This window comes from Scyliorhinus torazame, chromosome 3 (assembly GCF_047496885.1).
Source record: "Scyliorhinus torazame isolate Kashiwa2021f chromosome 3, sScyTor2.1, whole genome shotgun sequence".
NCBI lineage: Eukaryota > Metazoa > Chordata > Chondrichthyes > Carcharhiniformes > Scyliorhinidae > Scyliorhinus > Scyliorhinus torazame.
Genome location: NC_092709.1, coordinates 269,107,625 through 269,127,297, shown reverse-complemented (window position 1 = coordinate 269,127,297; position 19,673 = coordinate 269,107,625). Strand labels below are relative to the sequence as shown.

Here is a 19,673-nt window from a genome sequence, read left to right as displayed (position 1 = left end):
CCCACCATAGATCTCAACACTTTTTTATCATTCACATATCTTTCCTTCAGTTTTCATGGACCTGGATTTGGAAACGTCAAGCACAACACATGCTTGAATACTAAAGGAGCAGCTAAAGACAATGCGTCATGCACTAAGACAAGCTTATTGCCAGTCAAAACCTCTGCAGCTGTGTCTGAGAACTGTCACCGTCCCTTTTGTGCACTTGTTAGCAGCTTGGAGCAGCAGCTGTCAAATTATAGTATTATATGTCAGAAATCTATTAGCTTATTCAAATACATTTCTGTACGCTTCGAATCATTCCTTGGGAATACTTGTAGCACCAGTATTTTATCTTTATTTTCGCGGAGGAAGGGGGAACTATAATGATGTCAACAGAGAATGATCACAAACATCCGTCCAATATAGATGTCACCTTCTCATTTCTGAGTGGCGTGGCATTGGATGATCAACCAAAATGCTGACAATTCACTTTGTAGGCTTGATCGACAGTGCAACAGTGAAGCCAGATGAAGCAGCAACTGACTACGAATGATATTCCAGGTGGACCCTGAACACTCAGCTCAAAGCCTTATCCTATCCAGTAATTACTGTGAACCTAATATTGTGAGTTGTAATCAGTGGTATTCTACCATATCAGAAAAGGAGACCTAAAAGGAGCAAAACTTCATTACTGTTGAACTGTTGTCTACTGTTAATTATAATGAGTGGTGGCATTATCCTATAACTTGGAAGTTGAAGGTGTGTCGAGCAACATATTTAGTTATTGAGCATTTTATTGATCAGTGAAATGAGGTAATGCATATTCTTACTTATAAGTAGAGAATATACAGGAAGAAACCCAGATTGTCAGTTTGAAGGTTTTTAGCTGACCATTCTATTGTTTCAGCTGAAGTACCAAATGCTAAAAATTAAACTCAGACTATATTTTGTTGTTGAAATGCACTGCATCTCAGCAAAGCAAAAATGGACTGGATTAATCAAATGTTTACATTGAGTGCTCTGATACATCACATCTATGGTGATTGACTCAGTACACACAGGTCAATCAATTTGTTAATGTCTGTTTGTTATATTGATTTATTACTGGTTATAGATAACTGAAAAACTCTGACATCCACCATAATTTTAAAGAGTGATGTTTCTGTTGAGTTAAATGTTTTCAGTGTATTCCATGTAGCTATGGGGCAGCACAGTGGCACAGTGGATAGCACTGCTGCCTCACAGTGCCAAGTGCCTGGGTTCAATTCCGGCCGTGGGTGATTGTGTGAGTTTGCCCTTTCTCCCTGTGTCTGTGTGGGTTTCCTCCGGGTGCTCCGGTTTCCTTCCACAGTCCAAAGATGTGCAGGATAGGTTGAGTGGCCATGCTAAATTGTCCCTTAGTGTCCCTTAGGTTAGGTGGGGTCACAGGGATAGGGTGGGGGAGTGGGCCTCATAGGGTGCTCTTTCAGAGGGTCAGTGCAGATTCGATGGACTGAATGGCCTCCTTCAGCATTGTAGAGATTCTATGTTTCTATGATTATTCTGTGATTCTCAGTTTAGCAGCCTGTCCTTTTCTTCCTCCTCACAGGATGTGCGTTTGTGAAATTTTCCGCACATGCAGAGGCCCAGGCAGCCATCAACGCCTTACACGGTAGCCAGACGATGCCAGTAAGTACAAACAGAGAAATTCAGTTGTTTTTAATTCTTGCATTATTTGACAAGTCATAATGCAATTTAAAAGTAACATAGAAAACAGAGTCTACAGTACTGCTAATGATACGTCTTCAAGCACATGAGGATTTTCACATTTGTTCAATCAAAATTATATGTTGCATTATCAGCACTGCATCCGAAAGAGAATATTTCTTTAGTGATCGTGTCTGTCTGTAGCAAGAGTTCAAATTGCATTGTACTAATTCCTAGGTGCTTGAATCACCATGCCTGCTCTCCATCTATGCCATGGAGGAGCATAGGGGGCATGGGTTTCTATAAAGTACACATGGTATTACACCTGGATTACACCATTCTCAGTGAGCAAGCCATTACAACTTCCTCTCTATGACAATAATGGATACTTGGTACTGCTCTATTAAGTAGTCAGTAGGGACAGGGAAAAGTGATAAAGATTTAACTATTCGCTATAATTTGCATGAATTATTGTCACTGATTTCAGTTACAAAGGATTTTGGTACCGGGGAAGAGTGAATACGTTTACAAAGTACATTTGTCAAATTCTACTTATGCTGCAATATTCTATTTTTAGTAAGTAAATGGATTTTATAATGGGAAACATTTTCAGAAGTATTCTGTACGAGCATCAAAATGTGTTCAATAGTGTCATGATGCACAGTGCATGTGCTCGGAACTGCTTTTATTTTTATTTTGTAAAGTTCACATGAGTATTCCTGGGTTTCCTTCCAATGGGAAGGCAACTCAGGAAGGGTTTTGTTGCTGTTAAAAATTGCTGACATTTATACCTATGATAACAGATGTGACAATGAGAATGTATTCTGATTCTATGGCAACACGTATTCTCCTGCCATTGTCCACAAAACTTGGTGGAAAGTTTACAAAATGACCATGTTCAAGAAACTGAAATCAAACTTAATAAAGTAATAAAAGAATGACTTGAGAAGAATTTAAAGAAACAAGAAAACAAGAAACAAATATAAACTGACAAGTTAAATGATTACCGTAGATTATAGTGTTTATGTCGACCTGGCATATAAGGCAACCCGTGTTATTGGATGCCAAAGTGCATGTTTAGGCCTATACTCAGCATATAAATTGAAGCCCTCCCCCTTATTTTTCAGCTAATAAATGCAAGTTTAGGACAATACTAGCATTAGGAGTCAGCTACAATTTTTTTCAGCTCATAAATACATGTTTAGTATTACACCTGCTTTCTAGATTGGTGTGTGGATCAAGCTGTGTTGCCAAGAAGATGTGTGGGAGTTTAAGACAGTCCACACAGAGCAAACCGTATATGGCGACCGATGAACAGAAACCTTTTCATTTTTCAAAATGGCAAAAACCCTACACCAACACCAGCATTTCACATTTTATACTTGCCATTTACGTTGACACTGCATTTTAGAAAGGACTTTCCGAAGCTTCGAAAGGTACCTTCTAGGCTGTGATCTGCAGTTTAGAATTAATTAGTGGAGTGTCAAGATTATATACCAATTAAATGCCACTAGGTTTTTCCCAACCAATCAGAAGGTGCTAAAACAATTGTGCGTACTCAGGCAGACAGGTGCACAGCTAGAAACAGACAATTTGGTGAAATTCATCAGGGATTCATTGAAAGTATGGACAGAACATCCCATGACTTCCAACTCTTGTCGCTGTGTTCTAGGTTGTAAATTTAGACCCCACATCAGGACCTTACCAAGGAATCTTGGCTGGAGAGTCAGTGCTTTTTCTCTGCTTTGACAGCACTACTATGCTTCAGATTAAATATTAAATTTAATCGGGTGGATGTTAAAGCTGTTATAGAAAGATAGTAGGGATGGAATTCTGTCAGGATAAGATCAAATTGGCCACAGAGCATTATTCATGTGAATGTTTCTAATTAATTGAAATTCAAGAAGGTTATTTTAAATTTGTTGAATTTGAAAGAAAGTGGGATAGAAGTTAGTACAAAAAATTGGACCGTGTAGGGATGGGAGTTAATCTACCGTTGAAATAGTTTATAAGCCTATGAAATTAAGTTTTGGGTCTCCTAGATTTTATGGTCAGAAGAACAGAATGCTGCTTGCTGTCATGTGAGAGTACCTTGAAGAAATGGGTGTTTATAAATGGGTGTGTATGTAAGTATCTGTAGTGAGAATACCTTTAAGAAATGGATGTTTATTACTGCAGTGATGTCAGAGAGTGGGTGGAGCTGGGCTGTCTGTCAGCTTTTTACTTTCATTTTAGGCTGTTTGCTGCAGGGTGTGTTTTAGTTTTGTTTTCAGAGCTGGATAGCTGCAGTCACAGCCAGAAGGTGTATTAGAGTCTCTCTCTGTAATCTAAAGATTGTAAATCGATCCTGGTGATTTAAAACTAATAACAGTAGTGACTTTAACCTGATGTGCTTCTGTTTAAAGTTTTTTTTAAAAGTCTTCTGGATGTTAAAAGGACAGCTTACGGATTACTAAGTGTTGTATTCTTTGGGGGTTGTATTTGAATTAATGGTCGCTAAGATGTTCACTGTATGTTTTAAAAAGGGTAACTTGAGTTCTTAGAATAAACATTGTTTTGCTTTAAAAAATACTTTTCCATTTCTGCTGTACCACACCTGTAGGGTGGGCCGTGTGCTCCCCATACCACAATGTATTAAAAGTTGTGGGTCATGTGAACTCCATGATACACTTTGGGGTTCTCTAAACCCTGGCCCATAACAAATTGGGGGGCTCGAGGGGGATAAAAGTCTATCTATTGGATTGGCGGAGTGAACTTAAAGACAGTGAGGGGTGAGCATATTGTGGTTGCTTTTCAGGTGTGGTATTTTTGTTTAAGTGGGGAGTGTGTTGTGGACAATGGCTCTTTCAGAGGCTCTGAGGTTTTTGGGGGTGGAGACGGTCACACGCAGTACCTTACGGACAGAGACTAAAAGCAGACTGTTAGATTTGGCAAAAATATTGCAGTTAACATTACCTGACAAAATGCGAAAAGGTGAGGTAATTATGGCGGTGGCTAAGCATTTAAAGTTGCCTTAGATACAGTTTGACTCATTGGAAATGGCAAAAAGTCAGTTGCAAATTAAACAAATGGAACATGAGAAAGAATTCAAGCAGCTTGAATACGAAAGAGATAGAAAGGAAAAAGAAAGAGAGAGAGAGGAAAAAGAAAAGGAGAGAGAAGAAAGGAGAAAAGAAAGAATAGCTCTAGCAGAACAAAACAAAAGAGAAAGGGAGATGCCGATCAGGGAAAAAGAAAAAAAGAAAGAGTTTGAACTTCAGAAAATGGCCATGAAACATGACAGTCAGTTAAAATTGGCAGACGTAAAGGGAAACGTTTAGTTGGTTGATAGTGATGAGGATAGTCGAAGACTTGGTGGGAATCTATTTAAATATGTCCAAGCAGTGTCAAGGTTTGTTGTAAGGAGTTGGAAGCCTTTTTCATTTCATTTGAGAAGGTGGCTAAACAAATGAAATGGCCACAGGACATGTGGGTATTACTAATTCAAACAAAGCTGGTTGGTAGAGCAAGTGAAGTGTTTACATCACTACCGGAGGAGGTATCTGGGACGTATGAGGAGGTGAAAAAATCCATCTTAGGTGCATATGAACTAGTGCCTGAAGCCGACAGACAAAGGTTTAGAAATTTAAGGAACACATTTGGTCAAACATACATGGAACTTGAAAGGATCAAACAGAGTAATTTTGATAGGTGGATAAGGGCTTTGAAAATAGACCAAACGTATGAAGCTCTCAGAGAAATTATACTTTTGGAGGAGTTTAAAAATTCAATTTGTGATATAGTGAGAACTCGTGGAAGAGCAGAGGGTTGAAACTGCGAGATTAGTAGCAGAAATGGCAGATGATTATGAATTAGTTCATAAATCAAAGCTTGGTTTCTGACATCAGTTTCAGCCTGTGAGGGATAGAAACTGGGGACATGAGAAATACTCAAATGGTAAAGGTAAAGGAGATCTGATGGGAAATAATAAGGACAGTGTACCTCAGATTAAAAACGAATTCCAGGAGGGTGGAAAAGAAATGAAAAGTTTCAATGTTTTCACTATAATAAACTTGGCCATGTAAAGTCACAGTTTTGGTGGTTGAAGAAAAGCACTGAGAAGGCTGATGTGGTAAAACAGGATAAGACAGTAGGGTTTGTTAAAGTGGTAAAGGAAAGCCCAAATGAAGCGAAGGAGGTGCAAAAGATTGCACAGCCTGATCAAGAGGTGATTGATAAGAAGGTGCCAGATCTCTTTAAAGAATTTACTTGTGTGGGTAAAGTTTACTCGTGTATCAGGAGGAGCAGGTAAAGAAGTCACAATTTTAAGAGATACGGGAGCTAGTCAATCTTTATTGGTAAGAGATGAGGAGTTATGTAGTTTGGGAAGAATGTTGCCAGAAAAAGTGGTAATATGTGGAATTCAGGGTGAGAGGAGTAGTGTCCCATTATATAAGGTAAAGTTGGAAAGTCCAGTGAAGAGTGGTGAAGTGGTAGTAGGAGTAATAGAGAAACTATCTTGTCCAGGAATACAATTTATCTTGGGTAATGATATAGCTGGATCGCAGGTGGGAGTGATGCCTACTGTGGTGGATAAGCCAATGGAAAATCAGACAACGGAAGTGTTGAAGGACAAATATCCTGGGATTTTTCCGGATTGTGTAGTAACAAGGTTGCCAAGTCACAGGTTAAGACAAAAGGATAAATCAAAGAGTGACGATGAAGGTGAAGTGCATTTATCAGAAACGATTTTTGATCAGGTGGAGGATGAGGCGGATATTTTTAGTTCAGGAAAAGATGTAGAAATAAAACGGATGTATCAGAAAGCATACACGGAAGAGGAATCTGAGTGTATACCAGAGTGTTATTACTGTAAAAGAGATGTCTTGATGAGAAAATGGAGACCTTTACATATGCAGGCGAATGAAAAGTGGGCAGAAGTTCATCAAGTAGAATTGCCGGTAGGGTATAGAAAGGAGATGTTGCGAGTTGCACATGAGGTACCAGTGGGAGGCCAATTGGGAATAAGGAAAACTCAAGCTAAAATCCAGAAACATTTTTATTGGCCTGGACTACATAAAGATGTAGTTAGATTTTGTCAATCATGTCACACATGTCAAGTGATAGGGAAACCTCAAGCAGTGATAAAACTAGCGTCCTTAATACCCATTCCAGCATTTGAGGAACCTTTTACAAGAGTCCTAATTGATTGCGTAGGACCGCTTCCTAAAACAAAAAGTGGGAATCAATATCTTTCGACTATAATGGATGTGTCTACTAGGTTTCCAGAGGCCATTCCAGTATGTAATATTACAGCTAAAAAGATTGTGGAGGAGTTACTTAAATTCTTTACTAGATATGGACTACCCACAGAAATACAATCGGATCAAGGATCGAATTTTACCTCAAGGTTATTCAAAGAAGTTATGGCTAGCTTAGGAATAAAACAATTTAAATCAACTGCGTACCATCCAGAATCGCACGGAGCTTTAGAAAGGTGGCATCAGACATTAAAGACAATGTTGAGGGCTTATTGTCAAGATTATCCAGAGGATTGGGATAAAGTAATTCCATTCGTACTGTTTGCAATTAGAGATGCACCTAATGAGTCAACCAAATTTAGTCCTTTTGAACTAATTTTTGGTCATGAGGTAAAAGGATCGCTTCAATTGATTAAGGAAAAATTGGTGAGTGAGAAATGGGGAATTACATTATTGGATTACGTGTCAAATTTCTGGGAACGATTAAATAGAGCAGGTGAATTGGCTAGACAACATTTAAAAGTTGCACAAAATGTGATGAAACGGGTCACGGACATGAAATCCAAAGTTCGTAGTTTTGTCAGTGGGGATAAAGTTTTTTGTCTTGTTACCAGTGGCAGGTGAGCCTTTAAAAGCTAGGTTTTGTGGACCTTATCAGATTGAAAGGAAATTAAGTGAGGTGAATTATGTGGTAAAAACAGCAGATAGAAGGAAGACTCACTGAGTGTGTCATGTGAATATGCTTAAAAGTACTTTGAAAGGGAAGTAGAGAAAAAGGAGGTGTTTTTAATGATTCTAACTCAAAGTGATGAACTAAATCCAGATCACTGTGAATTTGACATACCTCAAATTAAATTGGAAAACGAGGATGTTCTTAAAAATTGGGATAAATTGTTAAGTTAACTTCCAGAGGAAAAACAAACTGACCTGAAAGAGTTATTGATATCACATGGGCACATTTGTAAAGATAAATTGGGAAATACTAAAATGGCTATACATGCTGTAGATGTGGGAAATGCTGTTCCAATCAAACAACATCCATACAGACTTAAACCTTCAAAATTGGCACAGGTTAACAAAGAGATTAAGAGTATGCTTAAAAATGGCATAATTGAAGTGGGTTGCAGCCAATGGAGCTCATCCATAGTGGTGGTACCTAAACCAGATGGTACCCAACGGTTGTGTGTGGACTATAGAAAGGTTAATGCAGTTACAAGAACGGACTCTTATCCTATCCCACGTTTGGAGGATTGCATTGAGAAAGTGGGACAATCAGCTTTGATTTACAAACTGGATTTACTTAAAGGTTACTGGCAGGTACTTTTATCCGAAATGGTGAAGGAGATTTCAGCTTTTGTGACTCCAGATGGTATATACCAATTCAAAGTTATGCCATTTGGCATGAAAAACGCCCCAGCCACATTTCAACGGTTAACTAACAAAGTCGTTTCAGGATTACCTAATTGTGCGGTACACATCGACAATCTGGTAATTTTCAGCCAAACGCGGAAAGAACATTTAAAACATCTGATGGAGTTATGCGATAGATTTCAGGAGGCGGGTTTGATGATAAACCTAGCTAAAAGTGAATTTGGAAAAGCCCAAGTCACTTTCCTTGAGGAGTTTCCAATACCCTCAAGACGAAGGGAAATAATGCGATTTCTTGGCATGAGTGGATTTGATCGAACATTTGTGCAAATGTTTTGTAGTGTGATTGCTCCACTGATAGACTTGTTGAAGAAACGTCGAAAACTTCAGTGGACAGCGGACTTTCAACAGGCATTTGACTGCCTGAAAGCTGTAATAAGCAATGCTCCTGTGTTGGAGAAGTACAAGGGACTCTGTGATCAGATTGAACTAAAGTATCTGACTTTAAAGAGAAATGCCGAGGCGTAGAGTAATGGACGGATCGTGCAGAGACCTTCTTGGCCAAAGAGACTGTCAATTGAGAAGGATTTCAGTTGGAGGAAGAAAAAAAAAAGAAATGGACTGTATTATTATATCTGTTAGCGTGTGTTGTTTTTTGAAACGATAAAGTATATTTACTGTGTGAATTTCTTAAAGGATGGTGAAAAGGTGAAAAATTAAACCATCTTGAAATTGATGGTTTATTTTTTTTCTTGGGAGGAGGTGTCATGTGAGAGTACCGTTAAGAAAGGGGTGTTTAGAAATGGGTGTGTATGTAAGTATTTGTAGTGAGAGTACCTTTAAGAAATGGGTGTTTATTACTGCAGTGATGTCAGAGAGTGGGCAGAGCTGGGCTGTCTGTCAGCTTTTTACTTTCATTTTGGGCTGTTAGCTGCAGGGTGTGTTTTAGTTTCGTTTTCAGAGCTGGATAGCTGCAGTCAGAGCCATAAGGTGTATTAGAGTATCTCGCTGTAATCTAAAGACTGTAAATTGATCCTGGTGATTTAAAACTAATAACAGTAGTGACTTTAACCTGATGTGCTTCTGTTTAAAGTTTTTTTTAAAGTCTTTTGGATGTTAAAAGGACAGCTTACGGATTACTTAGTGTTGTATTCTTTGGGGGGTTGTATTTGAATTAATGGTTGCTAAGATGTTCACTGTATGTTTTAAAAAGGTTAACTTGAGTTCATAGAATAATCATTGTTTTGCTTTAAAAATACTTTTCCATTTCTGCTCTACCACACCTGTAGGGTGGGCCGTGTGCTCCCCATACCACAATGTATTAAAAGTTGTGGGTCAGGTGAACTCCATGATACACTTTGGGATTCTCTAAACCCTGGCCCATAACATTGCCTATGACCATAAGGGAAGCTTACCACAAATCTCTATGATATGAACTTCCTCTTTACCAATGGAAGTTTTAATCAAGTGTCTAGCCAAGGGGATCGGCAGGCATCTGTGGTAATTAAATTCTTCAATCAAGATCAACTGCAACCAATATGAAGGGTATGTTGAGTGTAATCAGAGTTCAAGACAGCGTTTAGCACACTAGTGAAACAGCAAAAACCATCCGATTAGGGGCAGCACGGTAGCACAAGTGGCTAGCACTGTGGCTTCACAGTGCCATGGTCCCAGGTTTGATTCCCCGTTGGGTCACTGTCTGTGCGGAGTCTGCACGTTCTCCCCGTGTCGGCGTGGGTTTCCCCCGGGTGCTCCAGTTTCCTCCCACACTCCAAAGACGTGCAGGTTAGGTGGATTGGACACACTACAATTGCCCTTAGTGTCCAAAAAAGGTTAGGAGGGGTTATTGGGTTACGGGGCTACGGGGATAGGGTGGAAGTAAGGGCTTAAGTGGTCGGTGCAGACTCGATGGGCTGAATGGCCTCCTTCTGCACTGTATGTTCTGTGGCAAATAGTGAGTACCAGTCCAGATAGGGCAGGATGGCTGTCATGTGAAAATAACTCTTTCTTTCTTCTTCCTCTTCCACTTTTTTTCTTGGTACCTCATGTCCTAACAATTTCTCAAACTATCCAATTACCCTTAAGTGTTTCTGTCCATCACCGACTAAACTGAGGTCTTACTGCATACCCTTTTCCATGGTTGGACCTCATGGATAATTGACAGGGCCATTTTGCCAATGAAAGACTTATTTTATTTCAAAATATATCATAAAGTGTTAACTACATTGTTGAAATATTGATGTGAATATTCACCTTTAATGTCTCTTACCTTCATTAATGTCTTGAGCCTTCCCATGTACCTTCTGTCCTTTATCAGTTAGGCTTTACATCATGCTTTCCGTATCTCATCTCAGGCTGTTCTCCCTGATCAATTTTATTCTGGCCTTCAAACTAACCCTCAAGAAGTTTCATTATTTGTATCTGTTCCACTCTCAGTTATTTATGTCTTAGGCTGTTCACAAGACCTGTTAACCAGCTGTTCATAAATGGCATTCAGTCCTTGTTTCTTATCAAGCTATTGAACCATGAAGTGATTTATGGAAATAACTACTCTTCTACTGCCACACATTAATTAAGGCAAGTCTTTCAGCAGCCATCTTAATTAAACAAGAATAAATGAAAGATTTACCACAGTGTTGACTCATTGACAGCAGCTTCTGGATTTCCATGTTATCCTGTACATATGCATACTCTGAAGTCACTGTTAGAGTCAATGGAGTTATGATGACTAACACTGGCAGTGTTGCCATCATTACTGCTGCAAAATCCAGACCATTATTTTTAACAGGCCCCGAAATTACTTTGGAAACATTAAGATTTTTGTACACTGAAGCAATTGAGGTAGAAGATTAGCCATGATCTTGAATGGCAGAGCAGGCGGAGCAATATGACCTACTCCTGCTCCTATTTCTTATGTTGTCAAAGCCTTCAGAGAGATGGTGAGATTAGGTGGCTCATGTGGAGAAAAATACTGTTGCAGACTTGATGAGATAAATGATCTGTTTCTGTGCTGTAATGCTCAGTAAAAGGAAATCAAATTCCGGAGCAATAATCAGGAACGTTTATATCGCATAATTAACATGAACAGATCAGGGACAACCAAAACAAGAGAGGTGAAAGCAGAAGAAACGTTGTCGATAACTGACTTTCTCAAAATAGCCGACGCCAAACCTTCGGGCACCTGCTGTATATGATTTAGTATTGACTGGAGATGAGTACACACATGAAACCAAATAAATACATGGCTTCTCATTGCCATTGTATTGAAGACTAAAGACTAAAAGTAACAATACAGATGAACAAGAATAGGAATAAAGCACCAGGAGAGATAAAGTACAAGTTCAATTGAGACAATCGAACAGTAGAGTTTACAAGGAATTTTTAAGGAGGCGTATGAAGGGAAGAATATTGCAACAGAAGGTCTTCACAAAAGAGGAAAAGATGATTCTGAAAATTGCGACTATGAATCCAAACTTCATGCATTAGGAGCACTTATCAGGAAATTGAATGCCATGGTCAACAGCTTGCATTCTGAACGCTTTTCTGTTTCATTAATCCTGACCTTTCCAATTTGTGTTGAGTGATTAAAATGAATGGACACCAGATACACGAGCCCTAGAAGACCACACAAGCCTCCTATTCTAAATTCCCATTTTGCAGTCCCGTCACAGAAAGCTTTGCATCAGAAGCACTGCATTGGAAAGTGTACTTACACCTTCACAAAACTGACCTTATTTTTATTGGAGATTGAGAGCGAGCGTAATCCAGAATTTTAAAAAGCTGAGACATCAATGATGTAGATATAAATGAACTATTATGTTCTGAATGCAAAAAAAAAGTTTTAAAGAGGAACTGAATAAAAATTTGCAAAAGAAGAAAGCATCAAAGTAAAAAGGTAAGGTACCTTTCATCAGAACTAGAACTAATAGAAAATGTAACAGGTTTTTTGAGGCAGAGAAATGGGAGGAAAAGAGTGAAAGTACAAATGAAAAAGTCTGTGACAGAATGGAGGAAAGGAGAGATTAAATAACAAAAGCGATGCTGGTGCAACGTAAAGGCATTGGTAGCAGAACAAGTGAAGAAGTAAGAGATTGGTCTCGAGCTGAATGGATGCCCTTAGGAGAAGTCAGATGCCAAGGTGGGTAGGAGATCGGAGGCAGAGGTGGGGTGAGATTGGAGACCTCGGTAGGGATGGCGTTTGTCCTATTTGGGAGGTCAGGAGAAGATTGGGACGGTTAGGGTAAGGTACACAATTGTGGCGGTTGACAACCAAGATGTTCTGGATCTAGTCGATAAGTGGAAAAGCATTTACCTCATGGATTCAACAGACCTTGCCTTTGTTTAGCCCAGGATACCTGATCGACCAAGTGGTAAGTTTGGTAAAATGGATCAATATGAGGCTGCCAGTATTCAAATTGACAAACTGTCTACTAAGAGTTAGTTGATTGCCCAGGGCCCCATCCCCATTCTGTTCAAACCAGGAGGTAGACCGGGCTTGGGATTTAGTCTGTTAACATATTAACCTATTGCCTGATCAAAACCTGACAATTCATGCTGTTTTTCCCTCCACTGATACTGCCTGAGCTACTGAATATTTCCAGGGTTTTTTTTTAGTCTAGTTTTCCAGAGTTCTCAGTGTTTTGCTTTTATGGCCAGTTTTGATTATGTGGGTCTTCCACGCATGAGGGAACTATCCAAATAGATTACATTTTGGGCTCCTCCAGCCAGGAGATGGAGGATATTTGGTTGAATTCAGACCCAAATCTCAAGATAAGAGTGTTCTTGCCCATTGCAGAATTTTGTTCCGATATGCTACCCTTATTCTTTAATGTGGAGATGCCAGCGTTGGACTGGGGTGAGCACAGTAAGAAGTCTTACAACACCAGGTTAAAGTCCAACAGGTATGTTTCGATGTCACTAGCTTTCGGAGCGCTGCTCCTTCCTCAGGTGAATTATTCTTTAAAACTGCAATCTGTTGTTGGACATTGTAGTACACCACAACCAACAGACAAGTAAAAACTCAGATATGGAGGTCAGTTTACAATTGGTTTATAAATTTCTTCCTATATTGAAAAGAGAAGATCGATGGTGTTCCCGGCTGTTTTAAAATATTGTGCGAAAACCAGTGTGATGACCCGAAAACGACTATGGTACATTCCTGCAAATATCTCCTTATTAAGATCCCAAAATTAGGAGTGCTGACCACAGACTATCAAGCCTTTCTTAGTCATAGTCACCAAATCATACATTACTGTCAATATCCCAGATGGAACCATCTCTATCTCTGGCTGCGACCTGCCTCTCCAGCATGACAAACCCAGCAGAGATGGCTGCACAGTGGTATACAGTCAGGAGGGAATTGCCTTGGAGGTTTTTAACATTGCCTTGGGAGTTCTTAACATTGACTCATGGCATCAGGTCAAACATGGGCAAGGAAACCACTGACTGATTGCCCCTACTGCGCTGACCCTAACTCCCCCTTCAGCAGATGAACTGGTACTTCCCATATTCAACACATGGAAGAAGCCCTGAGGATATCATGGACACAGAATGTACTCTGGGGAGGGGGACTTAGAAACATAGAAACATAGAAAATAGGAGCAGGAAGAGGCCATATGGTCCTTCCAGCCAGCTTCGCCATTCATTATGATCATGGCTGTTCATCCACCTCAATAACCTGTTCCCACTTTCCCCCCATATCTTTTGATCCCTTTAGCACCAAGAGCTATATCTAACTCCTTGAAAACATACAGAGAGGGATTCTCCATCCCGTCACATCCGTTTTCTGGTGGGGGGGCGCCCCCGCCATCAGTGGGATCCTCCATCCCGGCAGCTAGCCAATGGGGTTTCCCAGTGTGGGCATCCCCACGCCGCGGGAAATCCACGGGCATGAGCGCACTGCCGGTGAAGTGCAGGATCCCGCCAACGGAGAATCCAGTCCACAATGTGTTGGCCTCAGCTGCTTTCTGTTGTAACGAATTCCACTGGCTCACTACTCTCTGGGAGAAGAAATGTCTCCTCATCTCAGTCCTATATAGTTTACTCCATATCCTTGGACTGTGATCCTTGATCGTGGACTGCCTCACCATCGCGAACAACCTTCCTGCATCTACCCTGTTCTGTTAGAATTTTATAGGTTTATATGAGATCTCCACTCATTCTCCTAAACCCCTGTGATTATAATCCTAACCAACTCAATCGCTCCTCATATCACTCACACCATCCCAGGAATCAGTCTGATAAACTTTCGATGCACTCCCTCTATAGCAGTGACATCCTTCTTCAGATAAGGAGACCAAAACTGCACACAATATTCCAGGCGTGGTCTCATCAAGGCCCTGTGAAACTGCAGCAAGACATCCCTGCTCCTGGTCTCAAATTCTCTCGCTATGAAGATTAGCATATCATTTGCCTTCTTTACCGCCTGCTGTACCTGTATGCTTACTTTCAGTGACTGGTGTACAAGAACTCTCAGTTCTTGTTGCACATTCCCTCTCTCAATCTATAGCAATTCAGATAACAATCAGCTTTCCTGTTTTAGCCACCAAAGTGGGTAATCTTATATTTATCTACATTATACTATATCTGCCAAGCATCTGTCCACTCTCAACTTATCCAATTCACACTGAAGCAACTCTGCATCCTCTTTGCAGTGCAACCTCCCACACAGCTTTGTGTCATCTGCAAATTTGGAGGTATTACATTTAGTTCCATCATCTAAATCATTCATATATATTGTGAATAGCTGGGGTCTGAGCACAAATCCCTGCTGTACCCCACTAGTCACTGCCTGCCATTCGGAAAAAGTCCCATTAATTCCTATTCTTTGTTTCCTGTCTGCCAACCAGTTTTCTATCCATCTCAATAAACTACCCTCAATCCGATGTGCTTTAATTTTACACACTAATCTCTTATGTGGGACTTTGTTGAATGCCTTCTGAACCTCCAAATAAACAATATCCACTGGCTCTCCCTCATCAACTCCATGAGTTTCATCCTCAAAGAGGTCTAGCAGATTTGTTCAGCATGATTTCCTATCATAAATCCATGCTGACTCTGTCCAATCCTGCCAATGTTTTCAAATACCTCTGCTAGTAAATCTTTTATAATAGACTCTTGCATTTTCCCCACTACTTATGTCAGGCTGACTGGCCTCTAATTCTCTGTTTTCTCTCTGTCCCCCTTTTTAAATAGTGGGGTTACATGAGCTACCCTCCAATCGATATGAACTCATCCAGAGTCTACAGAATCTTGGAAGGTGGCCACCAATGCATCCATTATTTCCATGGCCACTTCTTTAAGGACTGTGAAATGTAGATTATCTGGCCATAGGTATTGATCAGCCTTCAGTCCCATCAATTTCCCCAACAACATTTCTCTATTAATATTGATTTCCTTCGGGGCTGCGGGTTGCAGAACAAGGCCAGCATCGCGGGTTCAATTCCCATACCGGCTGAGAATTTTGAATTCTCCCTCTGTGTACTGAACAGGCGCCGGAATGTGGCGACTAGGGGCTTTTCACAGTAACTTTATTGCAGTGTTAATGTAAGCCTATTTGTGACAATAAAGATTTATTTTATCTCAGTTCATCCCTCTCACCAAACCTTGTTTTCTTCAACATTTTTGGTACATTATTTATGTCCTCCTTTGTGAAGAAAGAACCAAAGTGTGTATTTAATTGGTCAGCCATTTATTTGTTCCCAATGAGTCCAAAAGATGGTGTTTTCTGCTCAATGCCAAGGTTAAGGACATCTCTGAACTGGAGAGGAACTTAAAGTGGGAGAGGAAGGATCCAGTTGTCTTGGTGCACGAGGATACCAGGACATAGGTAGGACTAAGCAAAAGGTTCTGCGAAGGGTGTAAGAGCAGTTCTGGGCTAAATGATGAAACAAAATCACAAAGGTAACTGGATTACCACCTAAGCCACAGACAAATTAGCATAGGGTAAATAACACTGATGGCTAGTTTCAGTAATGGTGACCATGAAACTATCAGCGATTGTTGTAAAAAAACCATCTGGTTCACTAATGTCCTATAGGGAAGGAAATCTGCCACCTTTACCTGATCAGGCCGCCATGTGACTCAGGATGCACAGCAATGTGGATGACTCACAATGGCCCTCTGAAATGGCCCAGCAAGTGACTCCGTTCCAAGACAATTATGGGTGGACCACCAATGCTGGCCTTGCCAGCAATGCCTGTGTCCCATGAAAGAATAAAGAAAAAAAATCAGAGAGTTGAGTGTGTGTTTCTTGGCTTGGGAGAAACGGGTTTCAATGAATGGGACACTGGCACCAGGATTGGGGAAAGTGGGAGCTGGAACATTGGAGCAGTCTTCTCCTGAACCATGCTGGGAGCAGTGTCCGGGTGAGATGTATAAGTGGAGCTGCAGAGAGGGCTTGAAACTGAATGGGGGTGGGGGGGACGGTGAGATTCATGTGAGGAAAGTTTAAAGAGAAAGGACAAGGCAATGGTGCAGGGTAGCCATCTGGGTAATGGTAAACAGAGTGCGACAGGAAGAGACAGAGAGCACAAATATGAGAATGCACCATCAAATTGGGTCAAATGACTTAAAACTATCAGAGGAGGAGGAGGATTCGGGTGAAGTGTGATTGTGAATCAAATGATTAAAGTTGAGGCAATTGAAATGTATATTGATGCAGGTAAAGACAAGTTGAGGGGGCAGGAATAGTAGTTGAAAAAATAAAACTGAATCACTTTATCCAAATGCGCAAAGCATTCACAATAAAGTTTTTGCACTAGTTGTGGGAATAAAGAAACATTGTTCTGATCTATTCACTATTACGGAGACGAGTGTTGAGAAATAAACATTCCAAGATACATTGTATTTTGAATTAACATGCAAAGTGGAAAAGGAGGAGCAGTATCCTGGATAATCAAGGATGATATAAGGACATTGGTAGGAAACGATCTTGGCTCAAAAAATCGTGACGTAGGATTAGCATGAGAGAAGATTAGATCATAGATCATAGAATTTACAGTGCAGAAGGAGGCCATTCGGCCCATCGAGTCTGCACCAGCCCTTACAAAGAGCACCCTACTCAGGCCCACGTATCTACCCTATCCCCGTAACCCAGTAACCTCCACTTAATCTTTTTGGACACTAAGGGCAATTTAGCATGGCCATTCCACCTAACCCGCACATCTTTGGACTGTGGGAGGAAACCAGAGCATTCGGAGGAAACCCACGCAGACACAGGGAGAATGTGCTGACTCCGCACAGACAGTGACCCAGCCAGGAATCGAACCAGGGACCCTGGAGCTGTGAAGCAACAGTGCTAACCACTTGCTACCGTGTTGCCCAAAACAAAATTAGCAACAGCAAGGTCCAGAAAGCACTGATGTGAGTAGTTTATAGGTCCCCCTCACTATAGATATCCAATTGGACACAACATTAATCAATAAATAATTGGAGCTTGCAATAAAGGAAACATACTAATTGTGGGGACTTTAATCTTCATACAGACTGGACCAATCAAATTGGCAAAGGTATGCCAGCTATTAATTGCCTTTGCCTATTTGCCTTTTAAAAGGTGCTGGACAGCTGCCTTCTTGAACCACTGCAGTCCATGTGATGTAGGTACACCCACAGTGCTGTTCGGGAGGGAGTTCCAGGATTCTGACCTAGTGACAGTGAAGAAACAGCAATATTTCCAAGTCAGGATGATGAGTGGCTTGGAGGGGAACTTCCAGGTAGTGGAATGTGTATTTGCTGCCATTGTCCTTCTAGACGGTAATGGTCATGCGTTTGGAAGGTGCTGTCTAAAGAGTCTTGATTTTCTGCAGTACATCTTGTAGATGGTACACACTGCTGCTAATGTGCATTGGTAGTGGAGGGAGTGAATATCTGTGGACAGGGCGTTTATCAAGTGGACTGCTTTCTCCTGGATAGTGCCCAGCTTCTTGAGTGTTGTTGCAGCTGCACTCATCCAGACAAGTGGGGAGTATTCCATTACACTCCTGACTTGTGCCTTGTAGATGGTGGACAGGCTTTGGGAAGTCAGGAGGTGAGTTACTCACCACAGAATTCCTAACCTGCTCTTGCAATTATAATATTTATATAGTTAGTCTAGTTTGTTTTTTGGTCAATGGCAATCCCCAGGATGTTGATAGTGGAGAATTCAGTGATGGTAATGCCATTGAGTGTTCTGGTTAGATTCTTTCTTGTTGGAGCTAATCATTGCCTGACACTTGTGTGGCACGAATATTGTCCAAGTCTTGCTGCATTTGGACTTGGACTGCTTCAGTATCTGAGGAGTCGTGAATGGTGCTGAACATTGAACAATCATAGAAGCATATAGTCATAGAGGTCTACAGCACAGTAAAGGCCCTTCAGCCCATTGCATCTGCGCCAGTTAAAATCAACCACCTATGCATTCTAATCCCATTTTCCCACATTGGTCCATAGCCTTGTATGCCTTGGCATTGAAAGTGCACATCTGAACACTTCTTAAATGTTACGGGGGTCGCTGCCTCCATCATCCTTTCAGCCAGTGAACCCCAGACTCCCACCCCTCTAAACCTACTACCCCTTACCTTAAATCTATGCCCCTCGGTCATTGATCCCTACAAGGAAAAGGTTTCTTCCTGTCTATTCTATGTCACTCATAATTTAATGCATATCAATCATGTCCCCCCTCAGCCTCCTCTGCTCCAAGGAAATCAACCCCAGTCAATCCAATCTCTTTTCATAACTAAAACTCTCCAGCACAGGCAAAATCCTGGTAAATCTCCTCTGCACCTGTCACATCCCTCTTGTAATGTGGATCCAGAACTGCACACAATACTTGCTCATCAGTGAACATCCCCACTTCTGACCTTATGATCGAATAAAGGTCTTTAATGAAGCAGCTGAAGATTGTTGGGCCTAGGACACTAACCTGAGGAACTCCTGCAGTGGTGTGCAGGAGCTGAGATGATTGACCTCCAACAACCAAAACTGTTTTCCTTTGTTCTAGGTATGACTCCAACTAGCAAATAGTTTTCTCCCTGATTCCCATTGACTCCAGTCTTCCTAGGGCTCCTTGATGCCATACTTGTTCAAATGCAGCCTTAATGTCAATGGAAGTCACTCACACCTTACCTCTGGAGTTCAGCTCTTTTGTCCACATCTGAACCAAGGGTGCAATCAAGTCGAGACCTAAGTGGCCCTGGCAGAACCCAAACTGAGCACCAGTGAGCAGTTTATTGCTTATAAAGAGCCACTTCCATCACTTCACTGATTTTGAAGAGTAGACTGATGGAGCAAAATTGGCTGGGTTGGATTTGTACGGCTTCTTGTGTACAGGACATACCTGAGCAATTTTCTACATTGCTGGGTAGATGTCAGTGTTGTAGCTGTACTGGAACAGCTTGGCTAGGGGTGCGGCAAGTTCTG

At 41.0% G+C, this 19,673-nt stretch overlaps 1 protein-coding gene across 23 annotated transcripts in view; it reads left to right on the top strand.

Moving 5' to 3' along the window:
- The window catches only part of celf4 (CUGBP, Elav-like family member 4), a 1,524,235-nt gene that overhangs the window by 1,090,889 nt on the left and 413,673 nt on the right, over positions 1-19,673 (top strand). For all 23 annotated transcript variants that reach the window (XR_011940282.1, XM_072497251.1, XM_072497244.1 and 20 more), the window contains exon 5: positions 1,571-1,650. Coding sequence is in view for 22 of the 23 variants with exons in the window: in XM_072497251.1 (XP_072353352.1) it covers positions 1,571-1,650 (80 nt within the window). In the remaining variant the exon portion in view is untranslated. The remainder of the gene's footprint in view (positions 1-1,570; positions 1,651-19,673) is intronic.